At 29.0% G+C, this 20,977-nt stretch overlaps 1 protein-coding gene across 1 annotated transcript; it reads left to right on the top strand.

The window, feature by feature from the left end:
- The first annotated feature begins 1,403 nt into the window (after positions 1-1,403).
- On the top strand, positions 1,404-15,444 carry LOC132943347 (dynein regulatory complex protein 8-like). Its single transcript, XM_061012309.1, has 6 exons — positions 1,404-1,483; positions 1,550-1,725; positions 7,071-7,513; positions 9,833-9,956; positions 11,543-11,762; positions 15,171-15,444. The coding sequence occupies exons 3-6, from the start codon at positions 7,255-7,257 to the stop codon at positions 15,252-15,254; spliced, it is 687 nt and encodes a 228-aa protein (XP_060868292.1). The 5' UTR covers positions 1,404-1,483; positions 1,550-1,725; positions 7,071-7,254; the 3' UTR covers positions 15,255-15,444.
- The last annotated feature ends 5,533 nt before the right edge of the window (positions 15,445-20,977 follow it).

The following is a 20,977-nucleotide window of genomic DNA, read 5'->3' as shown; positions in this document are numbered from 1 at the left end:
TTAAACCATGTACTTATATTGCAATTTTGTATAATATGGTCGGTGCGTTTAATTAACTCGATATTTTCATTCCAACGATTTCCATCGCCGGGTAATGAAGCCCACGCATCGCTTGTTTACAGTTTTAAAGTACCTACACTTTATGTTGTACATTTATTGCGATTTTCAAAATCATCATTATTCATTGCATACAAATACTCGTTATACAGTTTTCGGTATAGTGGTTTATTATAACTTTTTTGTTGTTGTTCTATAAAAATGTTTAAGCCATCAATCTGATGTATTTTATTTTAAACACAGTAATATATTTACAGTATAATATATATTTTATTTTCGCAATTTTATATTATTATTGGTCAACATAGTTTCTTTTTGCACTGTAGAGTATTCAACCATACAGAGTGATGATAGAGTATGTGCTTCGATTTTCGCAATAATCTATTAATTTTCATTTTCACAGCAACAAATAATGTTTGTTCAGATGACTTGTAAGTGTGTTACAGCTAGAAGAAAAAATATATACCATGTGAAAACACGTTAGCACGTAACGTACGAGCAGATGTTGGTTTTTCGATAGTAATATTTTGACCTTTATGGTGTAAGACTGAATTATTGAATTATTCAATGGAGATTTACGAGAAAAATAAAAGCCAAATTACCAATGAAAATCTCACAATCGATGTTCTAAATCCGAACTATTTTACTTAACAGCAGGCAATACCGTATAGGTAATGTTATTATTAAATATTATAATAATTTACTCAATAAATTATAATGTGCTGTTTAGAGACCGTATAGAATGTCAGATATCACGTGCGAACTGGAATTCTGTAATGTGATTAAAAATGTACGATGATAAGAAATTATTGTAGTTAGATTGACATAAAAATTTTTTAATCCATTGTTGAACATTGTTATATGCGTAGGTGCTTCATAAAACCAAAACAATTACAAAATTGGTAATCATAAAGAATAGGTATTAATATTATCTTATTGATATAAAGTTGCATGAAATAGACACTATATTATAGTAATTTCATATTCACTTGTTAGTTATTTTCATTTAAATCAGGTGATGATTGTTTCGGTGTTGTGTAAAATGCTTACAATATAATGCAATTTGTACTAAGAATTTACATATAATTTACATGTTGGATTGCGTAGCAAGAATATCCGAACTCAATTTAACATTAATTCATTATTGTAAGGTTTTCCAATTCTAGAGCACCGTACCAACAATGTAGGTGTTTCGAACCGCTTCATGGAACATTTAGGACAAGTATTTTACTGTAACTAGTTCAACAATTGTATATCAAGACTAATAAATAATAATTAATACAAGTTAACAATATATACAGTTGGTTTAAAATAATCATGTGACTGAATATTAATTCTTTCTTATTTTTAAAAATTGTTTTGGTCTTTCTATGTAACATGTTTTCATTTCCATTTCATTAGAGATTAATGTCTTCGGGAACAACAGGTAGTATATAAATGTATATAATAACTTAATATACTTACATAATATTGACTATTGTATTCTTCGTAGCAAACAGATCACGTCTCGGTGATTTTAAACAACAGTTGGCGTAGGTACATATTGTGTCCCCGGCTTTTAAGCGACAATGACTACTACAACATACTACTTAATTTGAAACATCAACCATTATTCGCGTCTTATACAGACTTAAGACTGATGTGACTAAAGGCTTTAAGACTATACAGGTATGCGTTTTATCTAATGAAATGTTCAGGTCTTTATTGATATGTTGTTATTCCGACGATTCCGTCTAAGGTAGTAATTTTATTGTGGTATATATATTATTTTGTGGCATATCATTGGAAATAATTTTTCATTTAATTGATTGAAACAACATATTATGATAACCTTCTACGGCTTTTGTTATAGTAAATGTAATTTTATCGATATAGTTTTTGTAAGTTCTGAAACTTTGGTTCGATTCACGATCTTTAGAAGCACAATGTAGCTGTATAGAGTATTCAAGTGTAAAACTTTTGATAAATTTAATATTTAAGAAAATAATATACATATTTTGTGCATAAGTACTATGTATATTATATTGTATACTTGTACGAATTCAGGCCATGTATAAAATATGATATATCATTAAAATACTTTTCAAATATTTATATGATATTCATTAATTCCAATTTAAATAATAGAATGCTCGCTTTGTATTAAATCAATAAAAACATTGTACCATTATAGCAGAAAAAGTGTTTCAACTTTTAGAACTCTGGCTATTTTAATGTAAATTTTATTTTCCATTTTTCTTGAATAATATCTGTTACTACCAGTTACCACTCATTTAACTTGTACCTGCAGACTATACCATGGATAATATTATATTTATATATGGATGGAATATCTCTATAATTAGGACATACGGTGTAATGTGCTTGAAGAGAATATAATATTATGTTACCAATGCAATTTTACTGCAGTTATTATTTATCAGAGTTGTCAGTTGAGATTACCACAATCATAACTATATTTAACTATTGCGGTAACACATACTATTATCATATTTTTAGGCACACTAAATCTTAGAGAAATAATAAAAGTTACTGAATACCTACTCATGTCCTATCCATGTGTATTTTATAATATATTGCCTATTGTATCAACAGCCTGTAGTATAAAATAAACGATAAGACCAATAATAATATAATACGGAGATACTATCACAGCATATTATCATATATCTCAGAAGATATTCTATATATATATTTGTTTTAGTTGTTTCGGCGTAACTTATTAAACAATACCTGATCCTACAAAATTGAAACTTTCACAAATTGTTTATTTATAAGCACTTACAATAAATACACGGAAAAAATATATACTACTTATGGACTGAAAGTAATATTGGAAATTGCATGTACTCGGAGAAGCTGGTGTATCCATAACGCAATGTTGATGCTTTCACAGTATTTGTGGACAGAGAGCAAGACTTCTGGAATTTCAAAAGTATTACGTTACTTGATAGGTGATTGGTCGTAGAATAAATAGTCATTGTTTTTGTATAATATCTCATGTCGTTTATTGAAATTCCAATTGCTAGAAGTCAACGTATTACGTGCATTTAAAAGTCCCGTAAAGAGTTCACCAAATAAATTATACAATATTTACAATCAATATTTTAATTATTAATTTACATACAAGTAAATTTTTGTTTTGTATGGTTATTACACAACAATATTATCAGATTTCATGGAGTATGAGCAGCTACATTCACAGTTATATGCAGAATAGATACAGTTGGTACATATGATTACATTAGAGAGCAATATGATAGTATTACATTTATTTTGGCAAATAATTTCATCAAGTCTAGTGCTTTGAGATGAAAAATAATATAGTACATAAACAGATAATAATTATTTAAAAAAAATGTTTATGATGTATTGATATTACGCATAGAAAATAAAATAGTGGATTTGCTTGGTTGTCCTCGATAGCTGTTTTTGATTTTATGTTATTTTTGTTATTCCCACATCTGGCACAGTCAGATATCTAGGACTTAACTTGGATAAGCGCCTCACGTGGAATAGCCATATCCATTTTAAGAGACTTGCCTCAAACGCCCGTCTTCGCAGGCTACGAACTCTACTCAAAAATAATAAACACTCCAGTTTAAAAATAAAAGTTCTTATGTATTACTCAAACCTCTATGGACATATGGTATCCAACTATAGGGTACAGCAAAGGTGTCTAATACCAACAAAATTCAACAATTTCAGAACATTGCCCTTAGGAAAATAACTAATGTTCCACCCTTTGTTTCTAAATACACTTTACATAATGACCTGTCAATTAAAACCGTGACAGAAGAAGCTACACGCTTCTACAAAATCTTTCATCTACAAACACACCAAAACCCACTCATTAAAAACCTATCCACCCAAACATTACCTGGCAACGTAAAATCAACGCTCAGAATCTAAAACAACACACATAGCTTAAGTTTAAGTTATACTATATACAATTAGGTAGGTACCATGGGTTAATATTTACTACGTGTGCGTAAATGTGTCAACGAAAATGTTAAGCGTTACGATGGGTTAAATATGTTTGGGAAGTTATATTATATTAATATAACAAATTTTTGTTTTTCTTTGTTATTGACATAGTAAATATGATCTATATACGTATTTTTATTCTAAATATTTTGGAGAACTAAACAATTTTTTTGTTGGGTACGGTTTCCAATTAAATATATAGTTGTAATAAATAAACTTAATTAACACACCTATATATATATATATAAATGAATGGTTAGTCTGTCTGCGTGTGTGTCTTTTATGCATTTCTAAACGGCTGGACCGATTTTGATGACGTTTGTTGTGTGTATTCAAATGGTTCCTGGGATGATCAAACAAGGTTTTTGAGATTTACGATGACAATTTTGTTTTTATAAATGGTTGTTATTGCTTTTAGTAATAATAAATAATTGTTGTTTTACGTTATTTTTTTCTTATTTTTACTGATAAATTTTTTATCTATTCATAAGATGTTTGGTTATATATTGGTAATGTTAGGTTAGAATTTTATATTACTTGATAATTTTTTCCGAACGATGAAAAACCCACGGATTGTATTCAATCCACCGTAGGTTGAATAATGTAAAAACGACAAACTTTGTTTACATTTTATACATTAGAGATTATACACTAATGTACGCACCACGTAGAGTCCACGATCTACCACAGGTAGATTGCCTACCTGATAAGTGATAATATACTGCTCGCATAATCACAAGCTAATATCACGGGCATCACAATTTTTTTTCTGAGAAACGCTGGGTAATTCAGCTAGTATATAATATGTCGACATGAATTTTCTTCTTTTTTTAATCATACATAAGTCATTGCATTATTGGGCTAATTATTTTATGGCTTATACTAATGATATGAACATAAGTTATAATTATAAGTACCTATAATGATAATAATATAATATATTATATTGTTTGATCTGACGTTTCAAAAATACAATAATTACGTCCTCACGGCGTAATAGATAGGCAAATCAGGTACATCACTGCCACAAGTTAATACTTTTGAATAATAATATAATGTTGGTTTGGGGGCACAGGTATATGTTGCAAATATGATTATATTATATATAACAATGTTAAATAAATAGATAATTATTCTTTTCTAATATTTTCTAAATTATGTTGGATTTTAAAGACTGTTAATAGTAATAGAAACACTATTAGTTCAATATTATTATAATAGTTATTTAATTAAATAATAAATTAACTGAACTGTACCAACTTTAACATATTATTGTAAACCGTAATGTGTTTAATAAACATAAAAAAAATGTGCACAGTTTTGTTTCTGAATTCTGAAATAAAAATTAGTAGGTACTTCAGTTTGAAACTTTTTATTTAAAAAAAATTCAGAAAAACTGTTAAGCCTTTTTTTATATTCTTAGAATTGAATAATAATAGCGTTCATGAATTTAGAATAGTTAATTACACAGTTTTAAATAAATCCACTATAGTTGTTCCATTGAAGTACCTATTCATGGTGTATGCGAAGGATATATTGAACAATACCTACAAATAATTCAAATAAAATGATGACAGAAAATCATTTTAAAAATAAAAATAAAATATCACCATTCTTTAGGTTCAACCTTGCCAGCTATTCAATAATATAGAATCATTATTTGTGATTTATTACCAACGTTTTCACGGTCAGTCCCGCAGAATTCATAACAATATTATAATAATGATATACACACTTTGAGGAAGTTCCACGATACATACACATAAGCAATAATGACAATATTTTTGTTTGTAAATATTATTTGATCTTGAATATGGCATACAGTATCACGCTGTGCACAGGCATTGTTTGATGCATAATATGCTTATACCTGATCTGCCTGAGTAATCAATGGCAACCCTTAATAAACAAAAAAAGTTTCAATTTACACCGTGAATCTCAAGACCCCTTTTTGGCCACCTCTTTAAAATGCGTATATCGGACAATCCTTTCTTATTACACATCTAGAGAGCATTATAGGAACCACTATTCAAAATTTCAAGGTTCGTACGTTTTGTAGTTGTTGAGATATAGCAATTAAGAATGAGTGAGTGGTATTTGGATTTTTATTTATATATTAATTATAATTAAGTAATTAAATATATATGAATGATATGAACTTAGAGGTTAAGAGGGTTGTACCAATGATATTACTAAAATTGTATCTGATTCTACCATTTTGTCGATTTTATGTAAATATGAAATACTTTATTCGATTCTGGATCTTAGGTATTTGGAAAAATAAAATTTAATTTTAGGACTAATTTTTTATTATACGACAATTTTATTAAACTAAGTGTACATTAGAAATAAAAATAAATCAGAATCATTTTATAACATAAGATTATTGGATCTTAAGACTTGTCCGAATGTGAACTTAAACATTAAGTCGTTGATGTTGTATGTTTTTTTTTTTTGTAGCATGACTACTATAAAAGTCTTATAAAAATCTTGGAATTAAAACTACCACTATGATCCGGCTTTATAAATACCCTGTCATTGTATATTATTTTACATTTATAATAGGATTTTTTTACTATTAGAACTAAACAGGAACGACTTTTCTTAGAAACGCTGATAGGTTTTATCGTATGCTAAAGATGGCATAAATTCCCACGTAATTCTCTTAAAAGGTTTTCGTTTGAACAGAAATAAAACAATATTGACTATAGATTTTTGTTTATATTTATTGATTTGTATTTGTCGATATAGGTATAATATGTACAGAGTATATTATGTACACTGCACTGATCTCGAGTGTTCTGGGAGAAAGAGACGTTTTTTTTTTTTATTATCAATAGAATACTGTAATATTTTAACAATTCAAAACATTACTGTATGGTTAACAATATTATTGTAAGCATGAGACGTTTTGTCACTTGTTTACATTTTTACAATAACCACCGATCGTATCAACCAAAATTGATTGTACCGTATTAAATGCATGGTTCTAATATTTTATTTTTTTTTCACGGAAAACTGCATAGTCTCTATGGCTTGGTGGTGGATGCGCATACTTACTAAACTTGATTACGGACAAATAGATTCAATAGCGACGGTGCCTCGTAATGTTTGATCGATAAAGCAGCGACTAGGTCGCAATACACATCGTCCACCGTGACCAGAACAGTCTTAATACGTCGAAGTTTACGTACACAGCAGTATAATATAATGTTGGACACGTCGGCGACCACGTCTACAATCACGACTACGACTGCAACGACAACCACTTCGGTTGTCGCATCGTCGTCGGCACAACCAAATGCTCCCATCGCCACCGGAGTAGGTTCGCAAACGGCCGCCACAGCATTGTCCTCGGCGACGTCAAATTGCACGGCCGCAGCCATTGCTGACGCTTTCGACATATTCGATCATAGTGGCAACAGGACCATTGATGTACGGGAACTGGGCACAGTACTGCGTTACTTAGGTAAGGTAGTAGACACATACATAATAGGGATTGCAGATGGGTAGAGGAATACTAGAGAGACATTTTGTGGTAGGATAGTAAAGACCTATGTGTATTATTATATGGTGCGAGGTGATTTTTGAAAAATAAACATCTTTTTTCTGTTAAATATAGTTTTTACTTTTTAAATAACAATATACGTGCCTACGTTATTTGTTTCAATATCTAAGAAAAACATTTTTCTGGAGAATTTTAATTCATAAAAACTGAATTTTGTAACATATTAGTTAGGTACCTTAATGCTCAATTGATTATATTAGATAACTTAATAAATAATTAAAGGTAATCACAAAGAACAAGGGAAGTGCGAAAGAAATAGGTATTGACTACAAAGAGCCTTGATGATTCATACAAATATTAGGCTTCAAAATATTTATTTATTTTTTTTATTTCACAAACGCACATACACAATCTATACAATTTTGTACAACAAGCATATAGGATAAGGATTAAAAAAAACATGGATTTCTTGAATAAGATGCCACCCATTAGTGACACTTATCTTGGTGTGGGCTTCGAAATATGAAATTAAAAATATACGTTGTCATTAAAAATTGTCAACATAATACAGAAAAAAAAATTTCAAGTTTCAAATATACATGATAAATATATCGAAAAACACAAATTTTTAAAATGTTGTTATGTTTAGAAAATATTAGTATGAAGATTTTGTAATCAAAATTGCAAATAGGTAATTACAGTTATTCGTTTTTGACTTATAACAAAAAAAAATCTATAGATTTGAATCTATATTGCTTAAATATTCCCCTTTTCCGATATTTTTCGTTAGGTTTTCTCGACTTTTTTAAAAAGAACTGACCATTTTTTACTTCTGACACCTTACAAAAAACCTACAAGATGAAATATTCCACTACAATCTACCCTAAAAGTAGATTATGTATTTGATAACGTAATGACATGAAATTTTCTGATTTTATTGAATTTCTAAATTCAAAGGCTTAAAATTTATTTTTAAGTATTTTTTTCAATTGTTATAAGAAAAAATTGTCTTGTTCTATTCAAAATCTAAAATGTATGCCAAATAATTATACAATTATAATGATGTTGCTTACTATTTGAACAAAATCATTTTAGTATTTTATAGTTTTAAAATACTTAATTGCTAATTTGTCATATTGATGAAATGTGTTTAATAATATTTGGAAATATAGAACTTTCAAGTAAAAGTATAATAATAAGTAATCAGTAGGTATTAGTATAATTAAATTACCTATCTACACTAGTTTTAGGTTCATTATTTTGAAGCTCATACAGATGTATTTGATGAATAGTGTTGAGTAAAAATTATAGTATGATTAAAATTTGAACTTGAGACGACTTACAGGGATATAATAATATATCTAGAGTAAAAACGAAACGGTGTTAAGCTGTCAGTATAAACACCACTGATCCACCTTGGCATGAGACGTCCTTAACTTTTGTTTACTGATTGAAAACTTATGGTATGTAAAGTAGACGTATGTTGAATGTAAACAATCAGTGTTATAGATTTAATATTGGCCCAAGTATAATCTTATAACGTGGAATGTATGCGCAGTCATTGACATGACTTTGTGCCATAGATCGGGCTATAGAGGTAATGTGGTACTGAACATTTTAAAAGCCATATATTATGTGGAATATCAAGTGAAGTTCATACATATACCTTTTATATTTTTGTGATTTATCGCTGTGTCCAGTGGTTCGTGTGATAGATTTATATATTAATACGTAACCATTTTTTTTCATATCAATAACTCCTCGTTTACCAATACATAGGTATAAGGGAATAAATAGATATATCATTGGTATATCAAAATATTGTCGAGTAGAGTTGCATAAAAAAAATGTATTCATATTATGCGGCCGTTGAGGCAGGTAAAATACAAAAATATAAATACTCACCTAGTAAAATAAAACCTTTTGTAGTCATACCACGGTAATCGCGGTAACGCAAAATATATAACACAGTAACTTAACAAATTTATATAACTAAAGAAAATTATAGTTGTTCGATATAAATGAATTATTCATGCCAATAAAAGGGGTAGAACAACAAACGTCGATATCGAACTCTGTGTGTGCTAAGAAACGCAATATTTTAGAGCGTGTTGATTTTACAATTAAAATGATTTTTCTGGTCGAATCTCGACCGATGGAAGGTATTAGTAATAGCTGATAATTAATAAAATATTTGAAAGTTATGAGATTACATAATTGTGTTGATATAATATGTTCAATAGTTTCATAAGTAATGTGGTATTTTAAAAATTATCACAGGTTACGTACCTTCGCAAGCCGACCTGAGAGAACTTGCTGTAAACGTTGAAGATCACGAAGCGACCGGAACCGTACATCTGGCGGCATTTTTACCATATGTCGAAAACGCTATCAGTGAATACAAGTGAGATGGAATCGAATACATGTTGATATTTTAATGTGCATGCTAAACAATAAATATATATATACAAATTTATTATTTAATGCTGTCGGTGTTTGAAAACTCGACATAGGTAATGGTGTAGAATGATGATTAAGCATTTGATGATTGGACAACACTCAGAACGTGAAATGAGGAGGGGATGGACTATGAATTATGATAGACGTGTATAATTATAGTACCTAGTTAAATTAAAACGTATCGGCAAATTCAAAATCAGTACCTATAATAGTCGTTACATTGACAGTGTATTATTTTATACACAAGTTTTATAAAGATTATAAAATTTATTATAATTAGGCGTACGAGAATGTAGGGTACTTGATGTTTTTTTAGCTGAAAACTATTTCCCTTTAATTTTTGTTTCATGTGTTTGGTCTCGGGCATTTGATACATATCAGTTGTTTATTTTTAATGGTACTTAGAATTAGAAAAAAACGCAGTTTTTAATTAACTTCATACCTTACAGACAACATAATATTTTATATACTCGAGTTTAATTAGTTATACCTACTCACTGTTTGCAATTTTGCATGAATATATTAGGGGTCAAATTAATTTACAGAAAATGAACACATTGAAACCTTCAGTGATTAATTGGTTGCATACATATTTCTGAATTATTTTTTTATAAACTATAATGTTAAGGAGGAAAAGAAATCCATTTTTATTAAACTTCATCTAAAAATTAATTTATATTACAGTCTTATACCTATACCTTTTTTTCCATTAGGAGCCAGTGATACCGGGGGAAATAGTTTCTTGATTTCCTATTGCTTTCCGATGCCACCATTGATAATTAACACAAATATACAAGTCTTTTATAAATACTATATATTTGATATACAATTAGCATTAAACAATGAACTTACAATGTTACATTGCAATATGTATTATGCATATTATGAATCTGGAGTTTCCTTTTTTTTTTTTTTACTTCATGTTATCAACAATCTCTCCTAGCTGTGCAAATAATTACTATATAATATAATAGTATAGTACTTTTCTACTTCAGAATGGTTGATGTTTGTTATAATTATGCGCTCGTATAAACGATTGAAATTGGATCAAATAAACTTAAGTTCCTAAAATTGATTTTAACACGTTGGACGTCTACAACTTTATTATTGTAAAGTTATTGTTCTATACATTTAATTAGAATTTATTTATATGTGTTCTAAGACGGAAAAAAATCAGTATGTATTTTTTGTTTAAGCAAATATACGGAAGATAAAGTATATTTTAAATAACAGATTGTGACGTTAAAAATGGTCTACCATTATTTTTGGTACACAAAGAGACCGCGCTCAAATGACACCGGTATAATCAATCAAAATATCCTCGCTCCGTAAAAATTTTTCTCTCCCACGGAATTTCGACACGTCCTACCATTGATTGAGAATATTTTTTACAATCCAATACCTGGAATTAGAAACCGCTGAAAATATATTATGATGTCTCAGGCTCCTGATGGTATACACTGCACTGCAAACCGTGCTTCGACGTCATTTATTATAATAGGTACATATCCTGACATTATTTTACAACAGATATCAGCCGGCGTCAGCGTCTGAACTGCTTAGCGCGTTTCGGGCCTTGGATCCAGACCGGACCGGCACCGTAAGCCGCGAGTGCATGGAGTCGGCGCTCCGTCACGATGGAGAACCATTCGAAGACGAAGAACTAGAGGAAATGATGTCTGCAGCCACCATCGAAACGGCTGCAGGTGGCACCGTCATACCATACGAGCTCTACATCAATAAAATCTTGGTGAGTGTGCACTCGGTACAGTCCCATTTTTGTTTTGTATCTCACAGACATGACGACATTTATGCGTATATAATTTACATATTATGTATAATGTATGTATATATTAACGTGTGCAATAGTACACTAGGTACTAGGTACTCTTCTACTATAGTGGTCTACTGGCCTATCGCCACTATCACGAGACATTATATTGTAATTTGTAGGCCACAATATTTTACGTGAAATTGTTTGAAAAAGCTCTCAAATTTATGTATAAGTATAATAATTGATTATATAAACAATGGTATGATTTGTAGATGACGTAACACCCTCGTTTTTTAATGGGTTTGATGAATATAAATATAAATTAAAAAACAAAAAATAATATAATAAAATAAGTAGAAATTTAAAATGTTTTATATTTTTATGATGTATGGTAGGGGATCACTTATTCTTATTTTTGTTGGGACATTTCATCAGGAAGTTTTAGGGGCCATCAAAATTGAATATACTACATGTTTATCCGACAATAATGTAATCAAAAAACTAAAGAAACTCTCATTTAATTCATCATCAAAAATTTGGGCAACACATGAAATATTAATTGTATCGGTAAATAGGGTGTAATTAACCACGAAAATAGACTGATAATTTGCAGTTGCGTTATTGAACGTATTTTATTTTGTGTTGAGAATAAATAAGTGGCTTATATCGTAGATGTTCATTGTATACCTATCCCCAAACACCCAAGTATAAATAAAATCCATAGCGCATTGTCAAAAACATTTTAGTTTAGGGATACAAGTTTTAATTGTATATTACATGTACAAAATTAAGGCCCTCGCCATTTATCTGCAGCTACCATGGAAACACCGAACACAATTTATAAAACATTTATCCATCAATCTTAGATAATAGTAGTACAAAACAACTACCAACTGGTAAGAAGGGCGATGGACTAAGGGAGATAATGAGAAAGTAAACAAAAAGAAAATCTAAAACACACATTTATTGTATAGTCACGAAACACTGATTTCATAACAATATTATACAATTGTTTTGAAATAAATACGAACAATAATATTACAACTTATATTATGACTAGTATATAATTGTATACGTTAATGATTTTAAAAGATTCTATGAGACCGCTATACTATAATATTATATATTTATATGCATTTAAATTTAAATCATACACAACTTTTATTTAACATCAGATTTTCAGTCTGAAATGATAGGTACCTTTGAAGTTTTTAATTTTTTTTCCTATGTACTATCGTTTAAATAATAATATGATATAATGCTATGGATTTTTTTATTTTATTCTACCCACTAAAATATTTTTTACTTAATTATTATTTATACACATTCATATGTTTGATTTAACTATGAGTAAGTTCGATAAGTCATATCGTATTAATGAAAAAAAATAATATTAATATCAATATAGAAATAACATATTAAAGATATTTGTTTTGCATTGAAAAACAATGAATTATGTAAAATGATGGATAAATTGATAAATATTCAGATTTTTTAACTGAACAAATTTACGTGAAATTCAATAATACTATTTATTTGACTAGCTGAATCTCCGTGATCTTTTCAACGAGGAAAAACAATTTTTTTTGAAAAGCTGGTAAAATAATTAAATATTGACGAATGTTAGCCACGTGGTGTCAAAATGACAAAATATACTCAAAATAAAAATAGCAGTTGGTCGAGTAGCTCTAAGTGGACTTTGATTTGAAATCCGAGTAATTTATTTACCTTTAGTTACATAAAAATCCACACTGAAACACGATTCGCATTGTTTTTTTTTTTGCACTCAAGACTCAACGTTATAGTTCATCAATGTTTATAGAATGATCACTTCTCGATTTACCGTATATACAAAACATGTCCTACATTTTTTTTACCTAAGTGGAATTACACTATATATATATGTAATGCACAAAACGTCGTTTAAAAATTATTAGAATTGTTATAATCGTTGTTGAACCTCTGGGCTCTGTTAAACATTGTCATAGACATGGGGCATGGGTAATGCGATCTTCGTCTACAAGTGACGTAACAACAAAATTAATAATAGTCAAAAATAAAATTTCTTAGTAAGTCAAGTTTGAAAAAAAATATATTGCTGTAACATTTTATATATTATTATACTGTTAACAATGAAGTTAAAAGAGGGAAAATAGGTAGCCACTCCGTTATACAGTTATAGGTGTCGAATGTACCTTGTAATTTAATCACTGCTCTAATGTACGTAAGCGTGTTAAATTTTAATTCAATGATAAAATAGCATTGCATAGGAAAAACGATTCTGAGTGAAGAAGGTTTTGTTATTGCTAATAATGTTTGTTTACGGTAGGTTGGTTTAATTTTTGCATAAAACATTGTTTATCATTAACTTTTGATTCGATACCGCCTTCTACCTTTCTGTAAAACGTTGAATAGGTTCGTAGTATAAATAGGAAATGGCTAAAAAAAACGTGTCAATGTGCATATAAAATATAATAAAATACGTAAAAGTTTAGTGTTAATATTTAATTTCGTCCAAATTTGAATTTGAAATATCTATGAAATAAACCCTGCCTATGTATGTTTAATATTTTAAAATAGTGAAAATAATAACTAATGAAAAACGTTGTATTAATAATGACAAATTACTTTTTACAAATATTAATAAAAAAAAAAAATGTCAAATGTCTATAAATAGCTCAAAAAGAGTAAAAATATTTTGAAAATTATACCATGCATAGAAATTGCTGTTATGAAAATTTGGTAAACATTTAAAGTAAATACAGTTATCCGTTTTTGAATTACAACGAAAAATAAAATCTTTCGATGAGAAATCGTTAATTTACCGGTGAATATACAGAGTCGTTAGAATTTTCACTCATTTTGTGTAAGAATTCTAGTTTTTTCCAATTTTTTTTGTTTTTGTTTTTCTTCATTATTAAGGAAAGTACTAGGTATTCTTATTTTTGCCCCCCCCCTCCTCCCAAAGTATCGACTAGACTCATTTTCCTAGTAGAATAAATATTGGAGTTGAATATCTAATCATTTTTACTGCACCAAAACGTGATTATAGACACGTAAATAAAAAAATAAACACACGTCATTGTAAAATCAATACATCCATTGCTCCGCTTAGAATCTAAAATTGAGGTACCACGTGTGCTTCGTGTCATCAGGTAGCTCACGTGGCCACGTGTCACACAAATCCTATTGTTATTTCGTTATTCGTTACGTCATTCCGCTGTATGGCAATAACACCATGTGATAAATGTTATATAAATAATAAATTATTTTTTTTTACTAATAGATTCATTCCGTTAAAATAAAAATAAAACAATCACTACTTTAACTCATAATAATATTAGTAGTTATCTTTGATTACATAATGTTACATTTTTTTTTCAGGTGACAAAATGGGACACAGAACAGTATAGCAGTAATACAATGACTATTACAACCACTAACTCAAAAATATCCAACAGAAATTAATTCATAATATTGAGCTTCGTACCTATTTTCTACGTTAAATAAAAATATTATTAACAAGTAATTCTTAGATTTATTTATTAGTGTAAACTAATGTATGGTAATTATGTTAAATATCTACCTATAATAATCGTGAATAACAAGGCACCCACAATATAATTTAATATTTAAATAAAAGTGTACATAATTGACACTTCTTGAAGACAGTATTGTTCGTTGATTTCAAACACTTAAAATATTACAATTTATAACCACCTACTGGATCACAAGGAAGATTAATAGAGGATACAATTAAGTTTTAACTAGCTATATTAGTACATAACTTGAAAAATTCAATAATTACCTATTTAAGTTACATAGATTTTTTATGAAACGTTCAAAAAAAGCCATTAATACTAAAATATAGGTTTTTACTAAATTTGAGAATTTATTATCTCGAATTAGACCTTATAGGGCTATGTTAGTAGACAGTAGTTAGTAGCTGCGTCAACTACAAAGGGTTCGTACATTTTCTACATTTTCACTTATTCTTTTAAAATAATCTTAGGTACTTTTGTTTCATCTATTGTTACATCGTAATAAACGTTCAATTTAATAAACGTATATAGTATAATTTATACATATTTTATTAGTAATGTGTATGACTCTATTTTAAAAAACAACTTTACGGTGCATGATCAAAAAATAAGCATTTGGATTAACATTAAACATAGTTTGATAAGTGGAAAACTGATAAGCTAATGAATATCTCGAAAATTGTATTTAAAATTAAAATTCTTCTTCAAATGCTGTAACACTTACCTAATTGGTTATTATGGCATCTTGGCATTTTTAATAACTAAAATATTTTTCCCCTTTAAATTTCAAGTTGTCGAGTTACAACTGTAATATTATGCAAGTCGCGTTTCTTTAGACTATGGACTACTTCCATCCCACATTCGTCTATTGAAATAAGGCATCTACACATAAAATAATCAAATGCGTGGTACGTATAGGTAATAGCTACATTAAATTCAGTAATGAATACTTGTTTGAGCGTTTTCATTTTATCATATTAGCTTAGAATCAGAGATGGTCTTCATTTGTTCACATAATAATTATCGTAGTTATAGTTTTAATATAATTATTTACCTACGATACACCACGTTTTTAGGGTTCCGTAGCAAAAAACCGAACCCTTATAGATTAGTCATGTCTGTCTGTCCGTCCGTATGTTACAGCCACTTTTTTTCGAAACTATAAGAACTATACTGTTGAAACTTGGTAAGTATAGATGTATTCTGTGAACCAAATTAAGAGTTTCACACAAAAATAGAAAAAAGCGAGAGACACTTCCAAAGTGGTAAAATGTGTGTGTCCCCCTATAACTTCTAAAATAAGAGAATGATAAAACTAAAAAAAATATATGATGTACATTACCATGCAAACTTCCACCGAAAATTGGTTTGAACGAGATCTAGTAAGTAGTTTTTTTTTTAATAAGTAAATAAGTAAATAATAATAATTATAATTTGCGCGGGGGACAGGTTCCCGACTGCGCTTACCCGAGCGGGTAATATTATTATAATATTAGATGAGCCTTCTGCTGGACCTGGTGGTGGGGCCAAATTTCGTGCCGGCCGAACAAAACGACAATATAGTATATAATAATCGGATCGATAATATTTTTATCGGAACATTACATTATTATACACTATTATTAAAACATCGATCAAAGTTACTTATTATTTATGTCACTTGCTGCTACGGAACCCTTCATGGGCAAGTCCGACTCGCACTTGGCCGCTTTTATTTCATATAATATATAGTTTTATCAGTCAGTAAAGCCCAAACTGGCCATTGTGAATACACAAAATTAACACATATATGAACATTATGCCATAATACCATCATGGTTCGTTACAAATTTTAGTGGTGCCATTTAGCGAAAAAAGAAGAAATGTATTGATTATATTATATAATTGCCTAAAAATAACGCAACAAATGTGTAAGTTAAGACTAAAGAAAAGGTGTTACGTATGAAAGGAACACGTGTGTCGCTATAGTTAATGGATGCCATTACAACTGCAATATAGCGGCGGCGTACTAATCGAAACAGCACGTGGTGTATTTTGATTGTAAGCCGTCGATAATGGCCTGAGAAAAAGTTGAAAATATCCAATGTTGTACTGTTGTTGTTTGATCTGAATTTACCTTTCAGGAAAATTGAAACTTGTCCATAATATTAATGTACTATGTAGCTATCTACGCGTATAACAGTAATATTATTTCTCTCGTAGAGTGTGCATGTTCAACCGGTGGTTGGGCACGAATGGTCTGATAAAATACCTACATCAATCGAGTGTGGGCACAAGAATGACTGTACTGACTAATAACCCAACCTACGATTGCAAGTATCTACCTATATAATGTATTATTATTATTATATTGATGCGGTGTTCGCGAGCCACGACGGTGAACAATGCCGTTCAGCGAGACGTGGGTGGTGAAAGCTCTTACAAATAGACGACAGCATAAGTAAAACTAATCCTGAAATATTTGACGAGATTTTTCGAATTAATTCCTTTTCATCCCTTACGCAAGCCCGTTCTAAAGGATAACTGCATTATAAATTAGCCGGTTCTCTCGTGTACTCGTTGTGTCGAGCGAAACGTTATAATGACCGGAATACAGAGAGCCAGAAATGAAATGTTTGTTCTCGTATAAAACGCATATCATTGTGTATAATATATTATGTGAGCTACTACCGCCCATCCGATAATTTATTAATACGTTGTGCGGTTTTCGATATTATTAGGGTGGGGAAAAAAAACGACCATTTCGGACGTTAGGCAAATAAATAAAATACAGTAATCGGTGGCATGGTTGTGTGTTTTTTGTTCGGTTCAACGGGCTAGGGTTTCGAATATTAATATTATCGCATTGACGACGTGAAAATTAAATTTCATTTGGTTGGGAAACTATTTGCAAACAGTAATCGATAAAACTTGTTCAGCACTTATATTCACGTATAAAAGTCTAAACAAATATTCGAAACGTTCGTCTGTTTTATTATTTTATATTTTGTAAAGTTAACAAAATATGTCTATATATTATATGCACATACTATTATCATTATAAGGGTGGGAGTAATGGTAAACTCGAAAAATAAATCAAATGATAAATAAATATTATACAAAGCAATATACGTCTTACCACCAAATACCATTTAATCTATTCTTATCGACTTAACACACGTTTATTATTGACAACATCTGATATATTATTAATTTTATGAGAACACTTATGTGTCATTGTAGGAACGGTGAAGCACACTACTTCGGAATTCAACATCAAACTATATAATTTATTGTAAAAAACAAATATACGTATGATTTTTAAAATAAATATACTTGTCCGATGAAAATAAGCGATATAGGTAATCTTGTTTTGATATAAAAAAAAACCCTTTTGCATACTGGTTAGTACGGAAAAATTTATTTAAACAAAAACGTGTTTTAATTTTATTATTAAATGAAAAACAGAAAAAATATGATGGTACTTGTAAAACATTACACACCCGAGTTTTAGTTAAATAACATTTTTTTTACCGTTGACCTACCTAATGTCATATTATTATACATTGATTTGAGTTGATATATAGTATGGGACACTGTATATTTCTAATCACCTTGTGCTACCTGTATATATATTATTTTATAGTAAAACAATAAATTATATATTTTTGTGTAATCAATGAAATACAATTTTTTTTAATTAGGTACTTCGTGCATTTTAGTTGTTTTTTAAGAACATTAAAATATATTGGTTATGTTTTGGATTAAGTTCCAGCGCTGCTTCTAAGATCGATTTGAAATATGGGTGGATCTAATTTTGCCATTAGAGAAAAATATGTTATTTTAGAGTATCCGATTCTTATAGTCTATTCAGTATTCTGCATTTCGTGTGTTGTTTGATTTTCATTAGTTCAGATTTTTATTTTTCCAGTGTGTTTGTACGCTTTTTAGCTTTTAAGCATCATCTTGGTTCCCTTGTATATTTCTAAAGGCCTGATATTCTAATAAATGTTATGTTTTGTATTTATATTGTTTTATATTGCATGCGATTTACAATGTCTGTATAGTATTTTTTAAGCTTCTTAGTGTGGTCAGTAAATTTATGAATTATGAGGATAGTGTTATTTGTATTATCCTTATTTCCTTGAATATATTCCACTGTTTTGAGGATTGCTATTGACTACTGCAGTGCAAATAAGACAATTTTTGGGTACCTAGTTTATATGTTTCGACTATGAGGTGTTCGTGGGTAATTACGACTTATAAATCTATTTATAACTGGAATGCGTCCAAAAATAATTATAATGTAAAATAAAGCGGTTAATGGTTTTTTTAAGTTTAAACTGTTATTATCAGTTCATAGATATATTTTTGTAATATCATACAATCAAATACAATTATATAAATATGGCACACAATTATTTTTGTATCTATCATCTGTGCGATATACTTTTAACTATTTGTTAATATTTTGAACCCAAATACACTAGGTTTATCTTTTTGTATAATTACACAGAATTTTGCGATACAACAGCGGCTAATATAATAGGTTTTAAAAACATGCAAATAAGCTAAAACAGGAGCTGTTGGTTATCAACTGTTTAAGCATGTTAAAAAGTATTAAATTATTATTGGTCCACTGCCACGTTTGAAATATATGACCTTAACTCCTAAGTAATTAATTAAAATTGTGAAAATTTGTAAGTTATTTTGTAGTTGAAAATTCATAAAAATATTGATATTCATATCTAAGATTTGAAAATTAAATACAAGGTTTTTCATGATGTTTATTACTTATTTAAATTAAAAAAAAAATAGTTGTACGTAAATCTACAAATATTCTTCATGAGCACCTGACGTTTAAGTTTTGACGTAATTGGATACTCATGAGTAAAAAAACGATTTCAGAAGTTAATACTGTAACCAAAAAGCTAAAAATATGTATACACAGTGGCGTATGCAGGATTTTTCAATGGGGCTTGAAAATTAGTTACAATTTTATTTTTGTTTTGTCCAGTCTAATAATTTCAGACGTTTATTCGAGGTATTTTAAAATTTTTGTAACTTTTCAACTTTTCTGGTAGAAAAAATGCTCCGATCATAAGCTTCGATGCCCTACGTATGTTTTTGTAAGCAAATTGGATCTAGTTGGTACTTTTAGCAGGTTAAAATTGAAAATGCTCAGTGCTTTTTAAAATAATTGCAGAAAAAAAAATTAAAATTTATTAAAATTGTTTGGTAACCAACTTGGTTATACCATCCTTACTTGGATTGTATTTGATTAGTTTAATTTTTTTTTCTAAAAATGTCAATAAAAAATTATTTATCCGGTCAAAAAGTTTAAAAATGTAATTCGTAAGTTTTTACTATTATTATACTTATTATATTAACGATATGCATCATGGTTATTTTTATAAGCATTTAAAGTTCAAATTTCGTCAAAACCACAATTCATTTGTATGGCTCGACAATTTAATACAAGGTCATTCATACAAATAGTTCATACTTTTATCGAAAAATTACAGAAAATTTTAGGAAAATTAGTATGCAAATACAATTTTTTTTAAAAATGAATTCATTCTGGTCAGATGTATATGCAATTTACATCTTGCTTACTATAGTTGACAGTTGAAACTTGATAAATATTTTTTTTTAAAGTAATATTATAAG

The sequence above is a fragment of the Metopolophium dirhodum genome, chromosome 4, assembly GCF_019925205.1.
Source record: "Metopolophium dirhodum isolate CAU chromosome 4, ASM1992520v1, whole genome shotgun sequence".
NCBI classification, from domain to species: Eukaryota; Metazoa; Arthropoda; class Insecta; order Hemiptera; family Aphididae; genus Metopolophium; species Metopolophium dirhodum.
Note: the sequence above shows the minus strand (reverse complement) of the source record. Positions and strands in the feature narration are given on the sequence as shown.